This window comes from Lathamus discolor, chromosome 6 (genome assembly GCF_037157495.1).
Source record: "Lathamus discolor isolate bLatDis1 chromosome 6, bLatDis1.hap1, whole genome shotgun sequence".
Taxonomy (NCBI): Eukaryota; Metazoa; Chordata; class Aves; order Psittaciformes; family Psittacidae; genus Lathamus; species Lathamus discolor.
This window is the reverse complement of record NC_088889.1, coordinates 30,836,479-30,858,858: the sequence shown is the minus strand read 5'-3', so window position 1 is coordinate 30,858,858 and position 22,380 is coordinate 30,836,479. Positions and strand designations below refer to the sequence as shown.

The 22,380-nt window shown below is 40.3% G+C and overlaps 1 protein-coding gene across 3 annotated transcripts in view; it reads right to left on the bottom strand.

Annotated features, from left to right (window-relative positions):
- PPP4R3A (protein phosphatase 4 regulatory subunit 3A) overlaps nucleotides 1-21,502 on the bottom strand; it is a 45,682-nt gene extending 24,180 nt beyond the window's left edge. The window contains exons 1-4 of one of the 3 annotated variants that reach the window (XM_065685698.1): nucleotides 21,024-21,502; nucleotides 20,123-20,272; nucleotides 13,649-13,704; nucleotides 3,668-3,766 (exon numbers count right to left, since the gene is read on the bottom strand). In XM_065685698.1, coding sequence (XP_065541770.1) covers nucleotides 3,668-3,766; nucleotides 13,649-13,704; nucleotides 20,123-20,264 — 297 coding nt within the window. In that variant the 5' untranslated portion in view covers nucleotides 20,265-20,272; nucleotides 21,024-21,502. Of the gene's footprint in view, nucleotides 1-3,667; nucleotides 3,767-5,222; nucleotides 5,288-10,091; nucleotides 10,153-13,648; nucleotides 13,705-20,122 lie in introns of those variants that run through there. The other 2 variants (XM_065685697.1, XM_065685699.1) reach the window with 2 other exon arrangements.
- Nucleotides 21,503-22,380: the final 878 nt, after the last annotated feature.

Sequence of the window (22,380 nt, the reverse complement as noted above, 5' to 3'; positions counted from 1 at the left end):
AATATCTGAAGGGGGCCTACAAGGATGCTGGAGAGGGACCCTTCTTCAGGGACTGCAGCAATCTGACAAGGGGTAATGGGTTCAAACTTGAACAGGGGAAGTTCAAGTTAGATATAAGGAAAAAGTTCTTTACTGTAAGGGTGGTGAGGCATTGGAATGGGTTGTCCAAGGAAGCTGTGAATGCTCCATCCCTGTCAGTGTTCAGGGCCAGGTTGGACAGAGCCTTGGGTGACATGGTTTAGTGTGAGGTGTCCCTGCCCATGGCAGGGGGATTGGCACTAGACGATCTTAAGATCCTTTCCAACCCAAAACAATCAGTAATTCTATGATTCTCTGCAGACAGATTTTCAAATCCAAACCAGTATAGTATTATTGCAGTTATAACTTTAAACATTTATCAATAGGCTATTTAACTGCTCTTCATACTTTCTAAATACTCAACAGAGGTACAGAATCCCCTCTTAAGAACAGAAAGCACCAAACCAACATTAACGAAAGAGTAGTGGAAATCTGGAGCTGTCAGCAAAACAAGGCACAAGACCTGCAAAGATCTCTCTAGAGATACACCAAGGAAACTGTGTAAAGTACAAATTAGTGAGGAAAGAAAACAGAAACAGATGCTTGGGCACCAGTGCTTCAGCTTTAATGACATCTTTATTGTAGTATCTGCTTGGCGTCTGGTATGTCACAACCAGAAAAGCATTGCTGTGTAGACTGGCAGAAGTCACTGTTCTTTTTCATCTTGAAAATCTTCATGGATTGCAGCAAGCCTATACTTAACAGTGAAATCCAGAATGCTGTCAAATTCCACATACTGTTCTGCTTATACATCAGCAACCACTTCCAGTATAAGTAGTACCAAAGTTTTCTTTTTAAAAGAAGCTTTAGTAATAACTTAAATAATAATGATGAGATCCTCAGGACAGTGAGAAGAGCGTGCAGCAAGCTCACTGACCTGGACTTCAAGAGAGCAGATTTCAGCTTCTTCAGGAACCTGCTTAGTAAAGTTCCATAGGATATAGCCCTAGGGGGGACGGAGGCCCAAGACTGTTGGTTGATATTCAAGGATCATCTGCTACAAGCTAGGGAGTGTTGCATCCTAACTAGAAGGAAGTGCAGCAGGAGGGCCAGGAGACCTCCTTGGATGGATAATTGAACTAACAGACAGGGGTAGAACAGCTGACATCATCTACCCGGACTTGTGCAAAGCATTCGACACTGTCCCACATGACATCCTTGTATCTAAACTGAAGAGATGTCAAGACTGATAGGTGGACCACTCAGTGGATAAAGAACTGGGTGAACGGCTGCCGCACACAAACAGTTGTGGTCAATGGCTCCACATCCAGCTGGAGACCAATAACAAGTGGTGCCCCTCAGGGATCGGTGTTGGGACCGATCTTGTTCAACATCTTTGTCGGTGACATGGAGAGTGGGACTGAGTGCACCCTCAGCAAGTTTGCCGATGACTCCAAGCTGTGTGGTTCGGTTGATATGCTGGAGGGAAGGGATGCCATCCAGAGGGACCTTGACACGCTTGTGAGGTGGGCTGATACCAACCTTATAAAGTTTAACCATGGCAAGTGCAAGGTCCTACACCTGGGTCAGAGCAATCCCAGGAACAGCTACAGGTTGGGCAGAGAAGAGATTCAGAGCAGCCCTGCAGAGAAGGACTTAGGGGTGTTGGTCAATGAGAAAATGAGCATGAGCCGGCAGTGTGTGCTTGCAGCCCAGAAAGCCAACCGTATCCTTGGCTGCATCAAAAGGAGCGTGACCAGCAGGTCGAAGGAGGTGATCCTGCCCCTCTACTCTGCTCTCGTGAGACCTCACCTGGAGTATTGTGTACAGTTCTGGTGTCCTCAACATAAAAAGAACATGGAACTGCTGGAACAAGTCCAGAGGAGGACCACGAGGATGATCAGGGGACTGGAGCACCTCCCGTATGAAGACAGGCTGAGGAAGTTGGGGCTGTTCAGCCTGGAGAAGAGAAGGCTGCGTGGAGACCTCATAGCAGCCTTCCAATATCTGAAGGGGGGCTATAGGGGTGCTGGGGAGGTACTATTCATTAAGGACTGTAGTGATAGGACAAGGGGTATAGGGATAAAACTTAAACAGGGGAAGTTTAGATTGTATATAAGGAAGAAGTTCTTTACTGTAAGGGTGGTGAGGCACTGGAATGGGTTGCCCAAGGAAGTGCTGAATGCTCCATCCCTCTCGGTGCTCAAGGCCAAGTTGGACAGAGCCTTGGGTGACATGGTTTAGCCATAACTATTCTATGATTCTGTGATTCCAACTGAGGAAAGTTAAAAGCTTTACACTAGACACAATACAATAGCATGGCCTCAAAACAAGATGTAAAGACACTGGTTTCTTACAAAAATACTAGATCTTTACATGAGGCTGATGAAACTGAGCATCTTATCTGCATGCTTCCCAAGAACACAAATTCCCCTTTCCCCCGATTTGTTTCTTTCACCAACTTTCAGTCTTTTGACTGTTCAGGTTCCTGGAAATGTTTCTGTACTCATTTACATAAGTAGTACTTATTTCCTGATTTAATTTTAAATTCTAAAAAAATGAATGATCTATACACATGCAATTGTAAAATCAGATTTCTTTTGCTTTTTTCTGAAATCAGTGAGAACAAAGTCCAAAAGACAGTGGAGCGAGCTCAAGGTTTGTTAAGAACAGAAGAGTCCATAAAGAGAGAAAGAGACAAATTTTGAGAAATGCCACCTAATGTAGCACAGAAATTGAGAGAAGTTGTAATGCTTGGAATGGAAGAAAAAAAACCTAAACAAGAACTGACAAAATGAATTAAGTGAATACATTGACTAAAATATTCCAGGTATTGGTCAACAGTTAATACCTGACCAAATGTTACCCAGAAACAACACTGATTCAGTGACTATATAGTCAGCTGGTCATAGTGGTAAAACACAATTAATTAATTAGCACATATTAAAATACATATATGCTATATATAAATAGGTTCATTTCTTTAAACTGCAAGAACTATAGCTTTGAGGGGATAATGAAGGAATAGAGCTATCTCTTACTTCAGAGGAACTATCAGCTCAATCTTCCATACTCTGATAGTCAACAGAAGCATACTGTCATACTTACATGGAAAAGTTCTATTGAGAAACTCAATACTGCCCTCACCTGAAACAGTAGAATGAGATAAGAGGAAGAGAAGAACGAGAAATGTAGAAACAGAAATGTGAGTAAGATATGGTTAAGTCTATGAGAAATATGTTATAAAATTCACTAACAGCTCACATACATTCTTCTGTCTACAGCAAAACTGTGGACAGGTAACCTCTTCCCTTTTGGCCATCCTGGGAAAACGTAATTACAAAATAAATTGTTATGAAACTTTTTAAGCACTCATTTTTGAGCTAAAGTTTCTTGGGCAGTAATAGAGCTAAAAAGACCTGAAAATACTCTAAAAAAAACCACTGCAGACATACTTTAAGTTCATAACAAATTTCTGGAGGAAGAAGAAAGTTTTCAAACTCAACAAATGCAGAATTTGGGGGAGGTGGCTACAATGATAGCTTGTACTTCCTACCCACTGTGCTCAGATTCATCTCTTAGAACAGTCTAAAAATTCTGAACACAAACATTAAGATGATTTAAGCTGTCTCAATCTTATCAAACTTACCTGACATATTTTTTCCCATATTTCATCACATCCTGCTTTTTCTTGAAAGCTAAGTGCCAAATCATAATTTTCAGCTTCAGACCACACAATCAAGGTATCCTTTAAAGAGACAAAAAGTATTTTAAGGCACTGTTATTTCAGATTTTGCAAATCTGAAGAGTGTTATAAAGTGTAAAAATTTAAAATAAAAACAGTTTAACATCTACCAGGAGAGTAATACACTACAATCTCGTACTGTTCAAGACTTCTATAAGTTCTGAGATTCTCAGAATTACAAACATTTTTGCATAAATTAAGGAAGTTCCAGAAACATACTGAAAGGTTTAGTTAATACAAATTACCATAATACTGTAAATCTTAAAAAGGTTGATCTAGAATAAGTACTTCTACCCCAATGAATCCTCTGATAAAACATGGTAACAAAAGCAACTGGCTTTGGTTTTGATTTGCCTGGGTTTTTTTAATTTGTTTCAACTGGACCACATAAAACCGCACATCTTTCATAGGAACTAAATTATGATCCTTTTCTTTTTTCTTCTCATTCTTACAAGCCCCAGAAGTCACTGTGCAGAAGCACAGAACAGCTGCTTAAAAAGCAGCCCCAAGATGCCTACAAACTGTAAATGAGAACAGAAACTTCAATATGCACACAGCTAACTGCCTAGGAGTATGCATACGGATTACACTGAACCACACGCACCATTTTTACACATTCCAAATTCTGAAAGGATGTTTTGCCCTAGATTTCTACAAGTTAGTTGAGACCACGAGTAGTTATGTTTACTACCCAGACAGTTAGAGCTCTCATCTACTTACTAGAATAGTTCAAGAGTTTACCAGAGCCCTCATATTGCATGCAAAAACAATATATGGAAGCGGAAGCTGATGCTGCAAACAGTGATATCGCACACTGATAAGGTATTCGATGGAGTAGTTTACAGAGAGTCTGCTAAACAACTGTTAGAATAAAAAATAAACATGAAAAGAGAAGAAAATATAATCTGCATTATTTACATATCAAATCAATTTTAGTTTGTCTCTTGTCTTCCTGTAACAGCTAGCTGAAATACAGCCCCATCAAACATATATATGCAACTGCATTATTTTAATTAAATGCTAAAGCATGCATTTACTCACTAGCACAAGACATGATAATTTTTCTACTTATATTTCAATGAGAGCCATAACTTACAGTATTTTTGCATCATTATGTATAAATTCTGCTTACAGTGATTATTCCTAAAGGAATTATTTTTAAATATTTGCAAAAGCACTAAAAGTTGCCGGACATCGATAAAGTTTAAGACAGTTTATTAATTAGGCTTAATTTATTTCAAATATTAAAATTAACACTGAGGATAAAGAGAAAACTTACACTGAGATTCTGATATACACTTACTAGAAAACTCCTTTAACTATAGTCTAAAGAGCACAATAAGGTAGCTCCATTAGGATTCAGTCAAGCAATACAATATAATCAATTTGCCATTACCAGAGCAGCTATACTGCTTCAGAGGCACTAATGGCTTTACCTTGCAAATGGCAAATAGTTTACCTTTTCCTTTTCCAAAGGGTTGAGGAAGAGGTGGTACACAGAAGAAAGGGATTTAGGAAGACCACCTCCAAAATACAAAAGGAAGAAGAAAGTCACAATTAATACTTTATTCTCTACAAGACAGGTCATGGTGCAAATACTCTGGTAATAACAGATTGACAGCACCTAGTACTGCTGACTCTTACAGAACCAGAAAAATAGCAGGCTACAAAAATTTAGAAAAGGAAGGTCCTAAAGAAAATTGTGGTGGGTTTTTTTTTAACCATTTGTTAAAAACAGGACGTCCCTTACTGCAGTATTCATTGGAACTATCAGGTTCAAACTGTAATACATTAATCTCTGCAATTAGTGTTCATACTGCAGAAATTTTAAGGCTGCTGCCTCAGCAGCTTCCCACTGAGTAGCACTTACTTAATTTTAAAAAAACCAAACCTTGACGCTAAAGCTGAAGTAGACCCTAGCAGAACTTGCAACGCTCCTATCTAATTGTAACACCATTTAAGTAAAAGTGGTTAAATTTCTAAGCAGGCTGTTTCCAAAAGAAGATAAAAATGTAATTTTTTTCTCTATAAAAACATGACTAACAAATAGAGAAATTACTAAAAGAACAAAAATAAGGACAGTGTTAATAATATTAACTGTGGTAAACTGAATAAACAAAAGCTCTAAGTCTCTGAATAAAATCCAGCACAGGACCAAGACAGGTCAGTTGGTCGGTCTGTCTTTTTCTTCTGGGGACAGGTGGAATAGAGGGAGAAAGACAGAAAAAAATGAAAGGGAAGACACAAAGGTAAAGCTGCTTTGAAAATTATAGTCACAGATATACAGATGCGCATTTGGCTATAGTACAGCAACCGTTCCTATAAACAGGATCATCTACTATCATATAGGGAAATTCAGACTTTTTTTCACCTCTACACATTCTGATTTTTCATTTTTTCCTTCTTTGGAAAGCAAACCAAAACCTGCTGAAATAAACTGAGCAACAAAACCGTAACACTCAAGTTCCATATATTAGTATCAGAAAAGTATTTTCCAATTGCCAACATTAAAAATTTCTAATGATTAGTTATCTGTTGTCTTAGCACACAAGGATTTCATATCATAGATTCTTATCAGTGCCTCAACTGAAATCTATCAATTGCTGCTCTCTGGATCTTTAGTAGGAGTATTTGTACATTCTTCCTTGCCTTAAAAGGCTTTTAAAGAGAAAGCAAAGTGAGAAAAACCACTTCACTCTGGTGTGCAATATACAGTTCAAAGTTTAAATTCACTGTTAAATGCACGCAGTTATTAATGTAGTTTTATTTCCGTAATCATACAAAGCTTTTAATCATCAAAAAGAAGAGCATGACAAGACATATATGTAGCGAGAAGTGACTAAAGGGAATTCTAGATGCAGTTATAGATAAAAAAAGCATTAATAAAAATCTAGTTTCTGCTTGTTTTATTTAAAGGAATCTTTCTATGTGTTTGATCTGAAATCTCCTCAGTGTAATTTGAATCCACTATCTACTCTGGATCTCTCAGCTATGGAATAAGACTATCTGTTGCTTCCAAATGCCAAACATTACTTCTTGCAACTCCAAAAAAGCAACCAAAATTTCTCAAGACTGCCTCTCCCATTCAGAGAGAAAACAGCAGTGTGAATAAAAACGCTTAGGAAAAGGAGCTATTGAGTTAGAGAGGTAAGGAGATGAGTCTTGCACATTACCCTTCTGAGCATAAAATCTTCAATCTTGTATGATTCATAAAAGCAGTTCTGGCTCAGTTTGATCAAAAACATACCCTTTTTTTCATTACATACAAACTGTTAGTCTCTAGACAAGGAACTGGACGGGATGACTAACACAAACATCTGAAATCTGTTCTTGTCTAGCTTGGCATTAAAAACAATTAAAATGTGGAACTACAGTATTAAACCATAGCTATATTGTGTGAACTATGCCATAAACATGGACACGTTTTATCATTGAAGGCTTTTATACTGAGTGCTTTGCCAGAATCCTGGCATTCCAGCTCTTAACATTCTTAAAAGATGCATTTGAGTTCTTGGCAAGATCTTCTTTAAATAGGCTGATAATCAGGAAACTATTTATATAGAGTTCTCAACCTTATTCTGTTTGAAAATCACTTGCTGCTTCACAAAAAAAATATTTTGACAATAGTGCCAGTTGAATGGATCATCACTCTCTTAGCCTATACAAAATTTGCTGTCTCCTTAAGACCATTTATATAAATTTGTGTTCATTATTGTTCCTTCCACGTTACTGTTCATTATGACTGCTCACATATAACCAGGAGTTTTCAATTTTAAGAAAAATTCTTATCATGGCCTCTTGTTAGAAGACCTGCGTATATAACATTCCCATAAAGAGGCATATATCATTTCTACTAAAGAGGTTGCATTCTTATCCTTATAAAGATACAGCCTGAGGCAAAACTTCTTCAGAATACAGCTGGGGATTCCTCTGCTGCTCGTCTGATCGTTCACTGTATCACACCCACATGGAGCAAGTTTTGTTGGTTACAGTTAGGGGTTTGCAGGGAAGCACTACTGTGTGCTACAGCTTTATTTAAGACTTCACTTCCACAAAACTGAACTTCAAAACCACTACTGCAATAGTTTAAGCCAGAATACAGTGGCAATTGTATTTAGATGGATGAGGCTTAGTATCTACCATGTGATTCCCCTCACATTTTTTTTGAAATTACTACCAAAAGTCTCACTTTCCTTAACAGAAAGGCTGTTGAATACACACCATCGATCTCAAGTTCTTGACTAACACTCAGCAGAGGTCACACTTTTATTAGATATTCAATCAGTTTTAGTTAATTATTAGCAAGCTGATCAGCAGGTGCATTGTACAGTATTCATACAATCTCCAAAGCAAGCCGTGGGATTTCATAATGAAGAATTTCAGAGCAATCAGTACTCAGGATTTGATTCTGCTGTAAAATTGATTTAAGCTTTCTTTCCTAATGTGGTAAAATAAAGAAAACTACTATTGTTTGACAGTGGCCTCCTACTAGTATTCATATCCAGGGAGAATGATTATCAGTCTTCACAGCAGCTCTAAAATGTTCTCTTGGCATCCCTGTGAGATTCAAGCTACTCTCAAGAAGTAGCGATTCCCAAATTACACAGGTCTTTCATAAATGCTTGCTTTCTGTCTTAAGAAGCAAATAATATCTTCCTACTAGTCATCAAATGATTTAGGCCTGTGAAACTTTCCTGGATCCCACTGGAAGTTCAACACAGGAATTTTGCTCCTCCCCCTCTTGGACTGCCTGACTGCTGTCTTCCTTATCAGAGAGCCCTTACATTGTAAACAGTTGCAGACACTTCCACATGTCAAGCCACCTTTCAGCATCTTGCTAGCTAAATATTTACAATCAAAAGTACAATTTCCTAGAGCAGTTTTCTGCTTCAGAAATAAACTACAGGTGCTAGCCAAGATTTTTAAGTTTATTTATACAGCTATCATGTTAGGTTACATCGGGATCTTCTGGCTATAAAATCCCATCCTAGTAATGTAATATAAAGGTTCACTTCTGCATTTGGTTTTGTGCATTCATTCACCTAAAACTGGAATATCTGAATGTTATCCCAAAAACTGGGATAACGTACCAAAGCACTCTCAGTCTTACAGCAGAATGTATTCTATTAGCTTCTATGAAAGCTCAATAATCATATGTGACTTTTCAGTTATCAATTTCATAGCTGCATTCCCATGAATCATGAAATAAAAACCAGTTTATTAGTTCTGTAACAGAAGGGACTCACTAGCATAGCGACCATACCCAGAAACAGCAGAAAAATTGGATTTCACTGGAAAATGTGTGAAGATAATGGAACACATGATCATTTGAAATAGATGAACCAACCCACCCAAACCCAAGAGCAGTCACTCTCCTTGTTTCTCTTCTCAACCCGGAAAACCACACATTCTTCCTTACTATCTTAGCTACAATAGGCACAAATTTTATTGAAATAGTTTCACTGTTGTGTTGGCTCGCTTGTCCTGACAGCAAGGGCAGGAAGTTCATCTTCTCAAGAGTATTCTGCCAGTGCCTTTTTGGATCTGTTCAAAATGTAGTTTTGTTATTAGCAAGTCTGCTCTCCATTATACAAGGATAACCACCTCTGAACTACGTAGTTAATAGAAGGTACTCTAGATGAATGTAAGTTTTGTATTCTTGTGAGGAAATGAAAAAGGGGCTGCAAAATTAGAGAACACAAGACCCTGAAGTTTCTAGTGCAGAGGCAAGACTTTGCAGCTGGAAGCAACTCAAGTCCTCCTTGTTTCAGGCACAAAAGGGGATGCAATACATATTTCATCACTGGGTTACAGGATGTATGTGGATGTATTTAAAATAAAGTTGAGAATTTAAGTCTTTACTGTTCTATAGCTAAAGCGCTGCCAAAGAATATTTAAAGTATATTTAAAAGTATATACCCCAGTCCACACCCATATCAGTTTTCTTGCTAGATAAATGCTAAGTATATAGAGTTTATTTCTCCTCTAAGGTTGCATAGGAGGAAATGTCCTAAAATACTAATGCAATTACTCATTTTCTGAAGAATGTTCACTTTAGAACAGCACCTCTGTCGCTAGCATTCTGGAATTGTGACATTTTAATACTTTAAAAAAAACACAACAATGTAAGAAACAGAGCATGAACTGAAGTGTGTGTAAAACTGACTTCACCAGGGCATTACAATTAAAGTATCTTCTACCTTTACTCGTATATTAAGAATACAACACCAGAAGAGTTAAACTAAGTATTGTATGTCGTCCAGCAACTATTGTATAATTAAATTCCCCTTACCAAACAAAATTTGATTTTAAGCTCTGTGCTACTTACCCATAATTAAATTCAGTATATTCCATACTGAACTTATCATCATCATTATGGTAACATTTAAAAATAAGAATAATAATAAAATTCAGCATACAGTCCTAAACAAGAAAAAAAGTCAGGAGGCTGAGTCATACTGATGCACATTTTACTTCTTCAGAATAAATCTTCTGCCTAGAAATCATACCTTAAAACAAGAAATATTAGTCCTTTTTCTGACCCACAAAGCATTAGTTTTTCAAGATGTTTTCTTTCCAGCTTGTCTTTCTCACACGGATTCCTTTCTTCTAGTTCTAGTATAAGTAAAGACGAGTTTGCCAGGGAGTATGCAGATCAGAGCATCCAAACACTTCCACTGGTCAGGTTCACAGACACATCTTTCTTCATGAACGCAGCAGAATGATTCTTCATGGTGACAGAAAGACTTAATCTAATTTATCTGACTTAATCTAATTTATCTGACTCTCTAACAAGTTATTCCAAACCTCCAGATGACAGGTAAGTCTGGGAAGACAGGGGAAGTATCTCAGGACAGTGCTGATGTATGAAAAATGCGTCCCCAGGCAGATCCCAAGATCTACCAAGTATTCTTCCTTTCCAAAGGGCGGACATTTTCATCTACCACCGATCAGATCAATATTTATATGCACACAGAGACCTGACTAATCCACAATAAAGGGCAGTCAATGCTTTCACCCCTGAACCCCAAGAAATCTAAAGCAGGCAATTTGACAAAATGTTATGTCAGGTTCACAGGGTATGGCTTCTGTTGTTTTGTTTTAGCTTTTTGTTTATTTGGCATGGTTGTTGTTTGTTTGGGGGATGGTTTATTTGTTATTCCGTGGATGTCTTACACACCAAGACAAAAGTGGCAGGAAGGCAAACCTGTACTCAGGTCTTCACACTATCATTCTGACAAATAATGTTCTGAGCTGTGACAGTTATCGTTAAAATATGCAGACATATACCCTGAGATTGCATCATTTTCGATACCAACAATTAATGAGACAATAATTTTCATAGTGGCATTAACAGTGCAGAGTAGGTAGAAGGTTCTTTCACCAGTGGAAGAACTTCACTGTTTATTACAAAGTTCTTGAAGAAGAACTCCACTGTTTATTACACTGTTTATTACAATCCTATTATTACCTATAGGGTTGGTGAAGAATCCAAAGCAACTGGCATTGAAAGTTTCCCCAAGAACTTATCATACCTCTCCTTCCTTCCAATCACAAATTATATTAGTTGGTCCAATAAAAGATTGTTTCTTCTTACAAGCCTCATGTCAGCCGAGACAAGTCATCCAAAGACCTTATCCACTGATTCCATTAGTTCAATTAGACATCTGAAGGCCAACAAGGCACATGCTAAGTACGTCACAGTAAAAACAGCTGTACTGCTACATACTTCTTTAAAATGGAATGGAGGCTCACCCTCACAACAAAATTCCAAAATAAAAGTCTGGTAAGACCGTAACCCTGAGAAGTTACTTTGAAGTTTTAAGTCTTAGTTTCTAGAAGATCGTTCTTGAAATTTTATGAGCACAACTGGCAGGCAAACTCGAAGGTCCACCTCAGGCTGCAATTTCCGTAGTAGCTTAGGTGACCTAAGTGGCATCCTGAAGCCAAAAAGGAAAGATTTCTCACTCTTCCATCTCACAGTTCCACAAACAGATATTGTGTGAGGTTGCTTGAAACTTCTGCTCACGAAGACAGTTAGGAGTCTTTGAAGAGGAATTTGGAGTATAGTGATTTAGTGAGTTTAGGCAGTTCAGAGTTCTATAAGAGCAGCTGTAAAGAAGCAACTCTTCCTTTCAGCTGTTAAATTTCCAAGATTAGCTCATATGGAATCAGGTTTAAACTCTGCACTCGTCTTTTACTAAAGGAAAATATAAGAAGGCCTCACATAAAGGAGAATGTGCTATAAAGTAGGCTTAGTACACACACCAAGAAAGATTTGGTATTTCTAAGGCTCAGAGTGGAACCCTACACTCAATCTATATTAGTTGCTGCTTGGCTTATGTATTATGAAAAATCCACCTACAAATATAAATTCTGTCTATGCAGCATCTGAAAGCTTTAAGAACAGCAATTTTCTTTCTCCTGCACAGAACACATACAGTGCTGTTTCAAAAGGACAGATTCAAGTTTAATATTTTAATTTCAGTAAACACAGTTTCACAATCACCAGTATTGACTTGTGCAGTGCCAGATCACACCGCATGACTGACTCTGACCCAGAGTAGCCATGACCACAGGTGTGAAACACTGTTGCGCTCACAAGCAGGCGCGGGGGTTTGCACAGATCTGACAATTTTATGCCTACTTAAGTAAGCTTCACATTTGATACGGCATAAAGCCTATTGATACAAGGCTCACCCCTCAATGCTTTTTCGACAGATTTGAGTCAGCTAAGCAAGTTTACACTAGAACAGCACTTTTTCCCATAAAGCTGTGAAATACTCAACACTGTTTTAGGAGTCCTAAAGCTTGAGTACTGTATCATAGAACCATGACCTCAGGCCAGTCAGGATTACAACCAAGAGATAGTTTGCTCAGCATTTTTGCTGGTCTTGTCTTTTCTTACTCCCTGCAATTGATTTTCCACTCTCCATTGGCCTTATCAGTTATTCAGTACTGACTGCTGATATGGTGCATTACAAATTATACCAAGGGGCTGACAGAGGTTAAATTTTTCAATGAAGGGTATTTTAACCCAGACTGGTTCTCCTCATTCAGTTCAACATAAAATCCTACAAGCAGCTGCACAACCACTGGGTCTGCCTGTGAGCAAAACTAAAGTACATCTATGCTTATAATAAACTATTAAAGGTGAAGATTGAAAGGTATTTTAATACATTAACTGCACCTTACCAGATTTTAGCAAGTCTGAGCTGACTAGACAGGCAACAAAATACAATCTGGTTTAACATTTCTAAACCTCTAAGGGTAATTCTCAGCATCCATCAGAGATTAACAGAAAACAAAATTCAAGACCTACAGTTCACTTCTCACCCATCTCAGCAACTTTCTTTCAGGGCTTACAATGTATGGCTTCAATAACTGAAGAAAGGTGCAAACTAGAGGCGAGAAGCTGCTTTTGTGTATAGAGAATGCTTTAAAGCTTTAGTAGCCTATATCCATCTTGAAGCAAAAAACAAAGGTAAATATGTAAATTGCTTTAAAGCCTTCTAGTCTTAAAGAAAACACATCACAAGTTGTAGTGTCTGAAATATAAATAAAAAAGCCAGATGATATTCTTTCTGATACTATAATCCTCAGGAACCTCAGCTACTTCGTGATTTTCACACCTATGCTTTGCCTGTCTCTCCCAAAGCAATTTTTGATGTAAAACAGAGTGCAAGTTATATAGATAACTTCACAAACACTGCAGAGAAATAACGCGTATATCATGAAATGTACAAAATGCTGAGAACTACTTTGTCTCCTATTTTTGGTACAAAAACATAAAATACAATTTGAAATAGAAGTAAAAAAACCCAACCAACTATTGCTGAGGTTAAAGAACCTGCCTTCAAATGTGAGAAAAAGCAGTATGTTTACCTGTTGCTTCTGGTACGCAGTGTTAGGGTTAATTTTCGACTCCAGAAGAAGAGAACCTAGAAAAAAAAGTTCCATTTTACATGTGTACTATTTACATGTGTATTACATTCTAATTTCAACATGAATCTTCTGATCACTCTTTCCACAAGTAGTAACACCCTTCCTCCCAACAACGAGCCTGTGAAAACCACATTCTACAGCTTTGTATTTTGTTTTTCCCTCAAATATAATGTTCACATAGTACAGAACATTCAAGCCTGTTTTGAGGACTGGATTTTGAACCTCTTATTCAGAGTAACGATTTTTCAGGGAGCATTTTCAGAGATTTTAAAATCAGCACACAAAAAACATTATAACTGTATTTCGTAGGTCACCCCCAGTTGTTTTGTATGAAATTTGCTAATCATGTGGTGTTTGTTCTTGAAGTTTAGCTAAAACACATTATTTTGCTGGAAAGTATATACAGAAACTAATGCTTAGAGTAGCAACCCTTGTGACAGCTGGACAGAGAAGGAAAACATCCTAGATGAGCTTTACTGATGACTCCAATATACTAGTACTTAGGCCACTGTCCTGAGCTCTGCATTTTGGGTTTGCCTAGTGAACACCTAAAACCAGCATTCCCTTTCTGTTATAATCATCTCTTACAGGCACTATTTCACTTCAATCTTACTTTCAGTTTCAAAGCCTCAGCTTCAAATACATGAAGTTTTAGAATATTATTTTCAGCTATTCACCCAGCTGACTAACTTCTACAAATTCTTTACTATCTAGAAATATTTAATAGCAGCAAATACAAATCAGAATCGCAATTAAAGCAACTGATAAACTCAACATTATATTTTAACTGCTGAACACACATCTACAGACATGGGAATCCTGAAATTAGCAGTCTTGAACACCACGTTTGACAAAATACTTAAAAAAAAAAATAAATAAAAATCTTGGAAGACAATGAATGAAGACATTTCATCTTCCAGGCTAGAAGGAAACACCAAAGAATGACCTCCTTACTACACTTACCACAGAAGAACATTTCTTCTCTTCTGCTAAACCTGATGTTTGCAGGAAAGACAAATCGAGCATTATAAGGCTTGACTTGCTTCTCATTACTACATGATTCAACCTATTCCTCACCACTTGCAATTCATAACTAGAAAAACATAAATTTGGAAATAGAAACACAGTGAAGTGCAAAAGGGGTGCCCTACACCTAATAACTGCACCAACCCAACCCATCCTTCTGCAGGATCTGATGTTCCACTCGTGCAATTTGTTCTCCTAAAATGTTCAACTACTCAAAAATCAGTGACTATTCTACTAGTTAGTTTAGTGAGCCTATTTTCCTATACTAAGTTTTACAGGGTCAGGCCCCTTGCTGGTATGAGACAGTCTTAGGTCTCCCTTATTCGCTTCCATGAACCAGGCAACAGTAACAGACATCTGTAACACAAATACATACTTTGGAAAAAGGTTACAGAAATTCAACATACAAAAACCAAAGTTCTCCTCCATTCAAAGTCAGTATCAGTACTGATTCCTAAACATGGATCAAGATGCTTAATCTCGCATTTGTCATAAGCAATTACTTTCTCTGTACATATTTTTCTTTTGGCACTACGCTAGAATACATTAAGATTATCCAGCCTAATTTATAAAAATACACCAACAACATTTCATCTTCACTGACTCAATGAGTATCTATAGTTACGTAACACCTGAAAACTCACCTTAATACAAGCTATGGTTTTAATAAACTCCCCCAAATTATGCAGATCTAATTATATCCTTGAATGAATTTATAAAGGTAACTGCAAAACACTGGTGCCAGAAAGTAACATTTGAAGCCACTTAATAAAGAAGAAAACACTGATTTACAGAATTCTCTTATTTGCCACTGTAACACAAAAAGGCACAGCTGGGTTTTTTTGTTAGTGTAACTATACCATTCTATGCTGAGAAAGGCATGTGTGTACAGAGAACAACTTGCTCAAAAGAGATTACATACAGATATACGATGCTATTTTCAAAGATTCTGAGCCAGTAGTCTTCATCAACAAATCTGCAGACTTGTTTATACATATACATACGGAAAAGACCTGCTGATACGGAACACTGCTCCTCTCCCATCTGTTAATGGATCCTTTCTCAAAAGCAGAAAAGGTACAGTGCCACTCACCTCCCCGCACCAGTACAAACATGTTTTTTTAAATGAAAACTTCAACTCAAGAGCTGTTTTCTGCAAGATGCACAAAGAAGTTTAAGCTCTGTGATCAGTTCTGCTGCTAGTGATTCACAGAAACCAATCCACTGAAATACAGGAAACAGCTCAAACTGAGGTCCAGGAATGCGCTCTGCATTTGTAAGAGACTATTCATCAGTCTAACATATTTCTGAAGGGTCAAACCCAAACATTAAGGAGAGGGGAGAACCAGGAGAAAAGAAACAAAAAAATTCCCACCCCCACACCCAACTCCCATGGTTTTGTTTGGCTAATTTTTGTTTTGGTTTGGGTTTTTTGAGGGGTAAGGGGTGTCGTTCTCATAGAATCATAGAATAGTTCGGGTTAGAAGGGACCTTAAAGATCATTTAGTTCCAATCCCCTGCCATGGGCAGTGACACCTTCCACTAGACCAGGTTGCTCAAAGCCCCATCCAGCGTGGCCCTGAACACTGCCAGGGATGGGCAGCCACAACTTCTCCGGGCAACTTCTGCAAGGGCCTCACCACCATCACAGTAAAAAATTTCTTCCTAGTATCCAACCTGTATCTCCCATGTTTAAGTTTGAACCCATTCTCCTTTGTCCTGCAACTATATGTCCTTGTAAAGAGTCCCTCTTCAGACTTCTTGTAGGCCCCCTTTAGGTATTTTAACCTAAAGTAAGAACATAACCACAAATTTTTTGGTGTCGCTTTCCTATAAATAAACAAAATTAAACCCTTGAGTTCAGAGCAAGGTAAAACAAACTTAAGACAAACTTTGGCTAAGCCTTCTGCCAGTATTATAGAGTTACTGATAACTAGACTAAAGAAAGAGTGAGGATGCGGGTGCCTGCCCTGTGACTAAAGTCATTAAACATGGCCTCCAATGGGGGAGTTCACTTTGGCTTGTCAGAAAGTTTAGTTATAGGACTAGCAAGCTTCAATTAAAAGTTTAAGCCCTCAAATTAACATGACTTAGTTGAACAGAAAAGTTCATTACAGAGGTCACTTCATGCATCTGGGCTCAGAACAAAAAAAGTGATCTGAAACTATGCAGTTAAAATCTAGAAGCACACAGACATTTCAAGAATGAGGGAGGCCACCACAGCGTCAAATACCACGTGAGAAACAGGTAAGAAACCAAAGGCTTCCAAATACACACAGAAACTCACATGGAAGGTGATTATTTTTAAGAAAAGAGTTCACTGTTGCCCTATTGCAACTCCTGTAGCATACAGTGCAACTAGGAATCATACAGAGAAACTTTTCAGGGTGTTAAGTAAAAAAATTAACAGCTGTTTAAGTGTAAAAATCCAAAACCAATTCCCTGTTTAAAAGCATAATATATCTGATCTGAAAGCAGTTTATGCTATTTCTGTACAGTAAGAGATTACTCCAAATAGCCTGCAATGATTCTTAAAGTTTAGTGCCTTGGGAGCACTAGGTATCTCAGATAACAATGTAAATTATTCAACTGCTCTCAATTCTTAAGATGGTGTTAAAAAAAAAAAAAAAAAAAACAAAAAACCCACAAAAAAACCCCAAAACACCACCAACCCAAGAAAAAACAAACAAACAAAACCAAAACCCAATTACTCCTATAGATGAAGAAAAAAAAAAATTAAAAAAAAAAAAAAAAAATTACACTCTTACTCCTCCAATTTCAAATGATCGCTTACCTTGGACTTGGCATACAGATTGTAGCTCCCTTATCTGAACTCCCTGACCCTGCCATAAAATCTCAGCCACCCGGAAAGCAGCTATGGAGCTACACCAAGCCACAGCTGCCCAATCAAAAGACTGAACTACGTGCTAGCCCCAGTGGTCAGTCAAACGAACCTCTGGTAATTCTGCTGTCACTCCATGCACAGCCGAACTGGCCCTTTCACATGACCGGCAATTTCTCATCCACAGCAAGAATTCCTGCTAACATCCCCCATGGCCTCCCCCACTCAGGAAACAGAGCCTTTAACTTAGGCAGGTCCCAAGGTTTTCAGTCAGCTTCCTGAAGTAAGTCAGTAAGAACACAGCAGCACGCACAGGATAAATCTCAGCTCTAACCCTAGGAAAAGCTGGTTTAGAAAAGGAGAAAGGAAGAAGTTTCATTGTGGAACGAGAAGGAGCTGACAAAGAAAGACAATACAAGAACGCAATAGAAACATGAAGACAAATGATGTATAAGGTCAGGTTCCCAGTACTTTTATGTTTCTGATAAGTGGGAGGGAGAGAGGGGTAAGAGAAATCACAGCGAATTACTTCATTTAGTTAAAAAAGCATGCAAGAGAATGCACAAATTGCATAGTACCTAAAACACTAGTCTGATGTTACCTTTTCCCAAAACATTTGCTCACACGTAAAAATGACTATGCTTGCCTTCAAAATCAGCCTGTAAACAATTGCCACGTAGAGTAAACAAAATAAATCGATTTTACAAGGTGCTTACAAAAGCAAGTTAGAAAAACAGCCTATTAATAGAGTGCACATTTACCCAGGACTGATACTACCTACTAAATTAAGAACTTAAGCTCTGTATATTATTCAGTACTCTTGAAATACGTGGATGCTGTTTGAGAGAAGTCTAATGCGAGCGTCCCATTAAACATACTTCCATGTATTAGGTGCTATTAGTAAGTTTGAGACAGTTTTGCTTTGACAGAATATCTTAGCTATGCAACACAAATAATGACTTCATCTTTTTTGGGGATCATTTATACCACTCTGTATTTTCTTTCTTACAGATGTTCATTTACAACAAAGAAGCTGGCAACAACAGCCCAATTCAGGTTCTAATCAGTCTTAAGTATCCATATCCAACTAAAAAGTCAATAAAGGGATTTTAGTTTGAATGGGCTGTTTCTTCACAGGCAGGTTATGAACTGCAGTTCTTTTGCTTTCTTTTCTAAAAAGATTAAAAAAAAAAAAACAACGAAACAAACAGGAAATTTAGTGTGTAGAAGACATAACAGGTTTTAAACACAAGCACATCAACTATGTAGACAGCAACTGTATCTACAATAAAAAATAAAGATCAGCCTAAAAAACGTAGTGATAACATTCTTTTTACTTCCCTTCTCACGCTTAAATGAAACTAAGTCTGTTACCATTTTGAATAATTTCTGTTATACTATGAAGATGGCCAAACTATAAATGCAACTTCTTTAGTGAAAAATAAAATCAAGTTATCAGTTCAACTTTTTAAAGTATAATCACAAAGTACTTTCTCAAACAGTAAGAGGTAATGATTCTCAAGATGCTTTTCAACCTAGTTCCTATAATGACAAAGCCAAATAAAGGAAATTACAAGGTCTGTTGACAGTCACAAGCTACAACTAGATCTACAAGTCACTAGATACAGCCAGCAGTGTATCTAATGAAGTGGTAAGTCAGGCACTGACAGACTTTACTATTAAAATGATACATGCTAGATACTGCAAAGTATATATTTTACAATCTACTCTTATCATACCAGTCATGAAGTCACTTAACCAATAATCAAGACTAGCCCAAACATGTAGCTACAGGGGTAGATGCTACTTACTACTCAACCTACACAACTGTCACATGCTGCTCAGAAAATATGAAGAAATTTGATAATTTATCGTTTTAAATTTATTTACAGGAAGATCTAGAACTATTGAAGGACTCAGAAATACCATTCCATTAAAAAAAAAAAAAAACAAAACCTCTGAAAATGCTGTTCTGTCCACTGTACTGTCTTTACTACTGTAACAAGTGTGCTCTGAAAACTGTTGATAGCTTTTAGAATGCTTTGCATAATTCTTGCTACCAAAGAAAAGGTGGAGGGGGAGGATGGGGGGGTGGGGGGGGTGGACAGGTGTTAGCCATCCAATCACCTTTCAAAAATTTATGCTAAAAACATGATCTAAGTTTTGAACAACTCCATTCATGAGAAGATCATTTCCAGAAACATCTAAGGAAGGACACATCATAGTTATCAGTTTTGAAACTGGAGTACATTCGGCATATAGTGATCACTAGATCCCCAAACTCATTCCAGCTTTAGAATACGAGCTTCAAGTATTTAGTATGCAACACACTATTCACTAAGTGCCTACTATGCTTGCACTTCATGGCAATCTTTCATGTCTTTCACTTGGCCTACCACGAATGAACTATGGTTAGAGCCTAGTTGCTTTTAGAAATCACATTAGAATTACGCAGCAAAACCTTAAGGCAACAGACACAAAATTAAGCCCAGTTCCTTTTCTGGGTAGGATAAGGAAAGACTGTACCGTCAGACATACACACTTACCATCACTCTCTGCCCTGACTAGCAGGGACATGCCCTTGAGCCTCTCCACGTAGCAAGAGGACACATGCCCCGTGCCTCGATCGTCCCACTGGCGGTCCTCATTTAGCGTGTAAACCTTCACCCTCCGCCGGGTGTCAGTCATCCTGCCGCCTGCCACAACACAGCCACCACTCTGGCTTACAACTGCTGGAGAAGCAGGAGGCTACTCGGCGGCTAGGCCCCCCTCAAAGGAGGGGAGCGGGAGACAAGGTAGTAGCCCCACGCAGGCACACCAAGCAAGCTTTCCTTACTCCTCTTCAGTGCTCCAAGGGACTCCTCATTACCGAGGGTAATAGGGTTGGGGGGGGGGGGGGGGGGCTCAGAGGAAAAAGGGGAATGAGAAAAGAGGTGGAGATGGAAAAAAGGAGCTGCTCCAGGCACCGTAAGGCGCTGCACAAAAGACGAATAAGCCTGCGCAGAGGAGAGCCGCAGAGAGGAGAGAGGCTCTTTGCAGGGTGAAGGGCAGGCAGGAGAGGCGGTAAAGAAGGGCTCCTGGAGGAGAAGCGGATCCACGGGAGTGGAAGCAGCGGTGGAGAGCAGATGGCACGGGCGGCAAAGGGCAGCCAGCCCGGGGTGACAAGAGCAGGCGACCCTGGCGGCCCGGGCCCTGGCGAGGGAAGCAGGCGGGAAGCTGGCGAGGCCGGGGTGAAGCAGACGAGGGGAGGCAGGCGGGAGAGGGGCCGCTCTCTCGGGCCTGGAGCTTGGCTCTATTGTGCCGCAGCTGCCCAGGCCCGAAGCCCCTCGCTCGCAGTCCGTCAGCGCAGGGCTCAGAGGAGCCGCCCTCCTTCCCGCCGGGGCTGGCCGGGGCCTGCGGGCGCTGCCTGTCCCGGAGCAGGATGAAGCGGGCGGGCAAGCTCAGCACCTCGTCTCCCCCATGAGCTCCCGTCGCAGGCAGCGGCTTCACTCCCAGTACGACTCCGCCGCCATGTTCTTCTTCCTCGTCCTCCTCCTCCTCCTCCTCCCGGTCTGCGGTGGCTCAGTCCCGACTCCTCTGCGCGCCCTGCGACGTGGCTGCGCTCCAGGCACTCAGCAGCCCGGCCAGCAGAGAGGCGCTCTGTCCTGCGGAAGGGGCGAGCAGCGACGGCGCGATACGGCCCATCCAGCCCGGCTCCCTCCGGCTCCGCCTCAGTCACTGCGCGGCCGCCATCTTGGTTTCACCTCTCACTGGAGGCGCGGGGTCTCCCAGCCAGCGGCGGAACGGGCCGCCCGCCAGTGCTTAAAGGGACAGCGGCCCCGAGCGGGCAGCGGGCAGGGCCCGTCTCTCTGGGCACGGCGCGCTACTGGTGGCCTCACAGAGCGCTGGCAGCTCCGCACCGGCACCACCGCGCCCCGCACTGCCCCCCCGCAGCGCAGTGCCCTGCCCTGCCCTGCCCTGCCCTGCCGGGATCGCTGCCGGAGCTGCGCGGGCGGGACAGCCGTGGGGCCCTGCCCGGGCCGTTCCCTTGGGCCCAGGGAGGGGCGGCACGGCACAGGGTGGCAGCGCCCCCGGCGGCGGCGCCGCCGCTGCCCGCGCTCTGCGCAGGGCGCTGCCGGGCCGGAGGTGCCCGGTGTCGCGGCGGCACGGGGGTCTCCGGGAGCCGCGCGGGAGCGGGGGCGGCAATGGCAGACGCGCAGCCCCGGCTGCCCCCGCAGGAGACGCCCGGGGGCTGTGTTCACCCAGGGTCGCGCTTGTGTGGCTGCTGTACGAGCGCAGCCGGGGTGGTCATCCCGCAGGGGGGTGCTTTCCTTCCGTCCTTTTTTTGCTGTCACGCATTGCTGAGTGAGCCTGAAGTTAAACAGCTTCTGTCTGAGCGGCTCTTGGATCTCCGTAGGCAGAGGTAGGATCTAACAATCGCAGTAACAAACAGAAGCTGTCGAGTCTCTGCTTTTGCCACTGCTGCCAACATCTGAACATATGTTTGACAGATCTCCCTAAAATACGCGAGCACAGTAGTCATTTGGGACCCTACGGATGCACCACTGTGTGAGTCCACCTTATATTCTAGGTACGCTACACACACGGGAGCTCATTGCAATTTATATACTCTATCAGATTGATCTCTTTTTATACTTTAAAGCAAGTACTGATATTTATCAAAGTGAGTTATACCAGTGCTAGTTTGAGCCAAACCCACAGATGATGAGCTTGCACTCCAGAATTCATTACACTCACGAGGGGGCCTCCAGTCAAGCACTGTTTTCCTTTCTCCACTTTCTAGTTTGCTTGCCATGTGATTAAG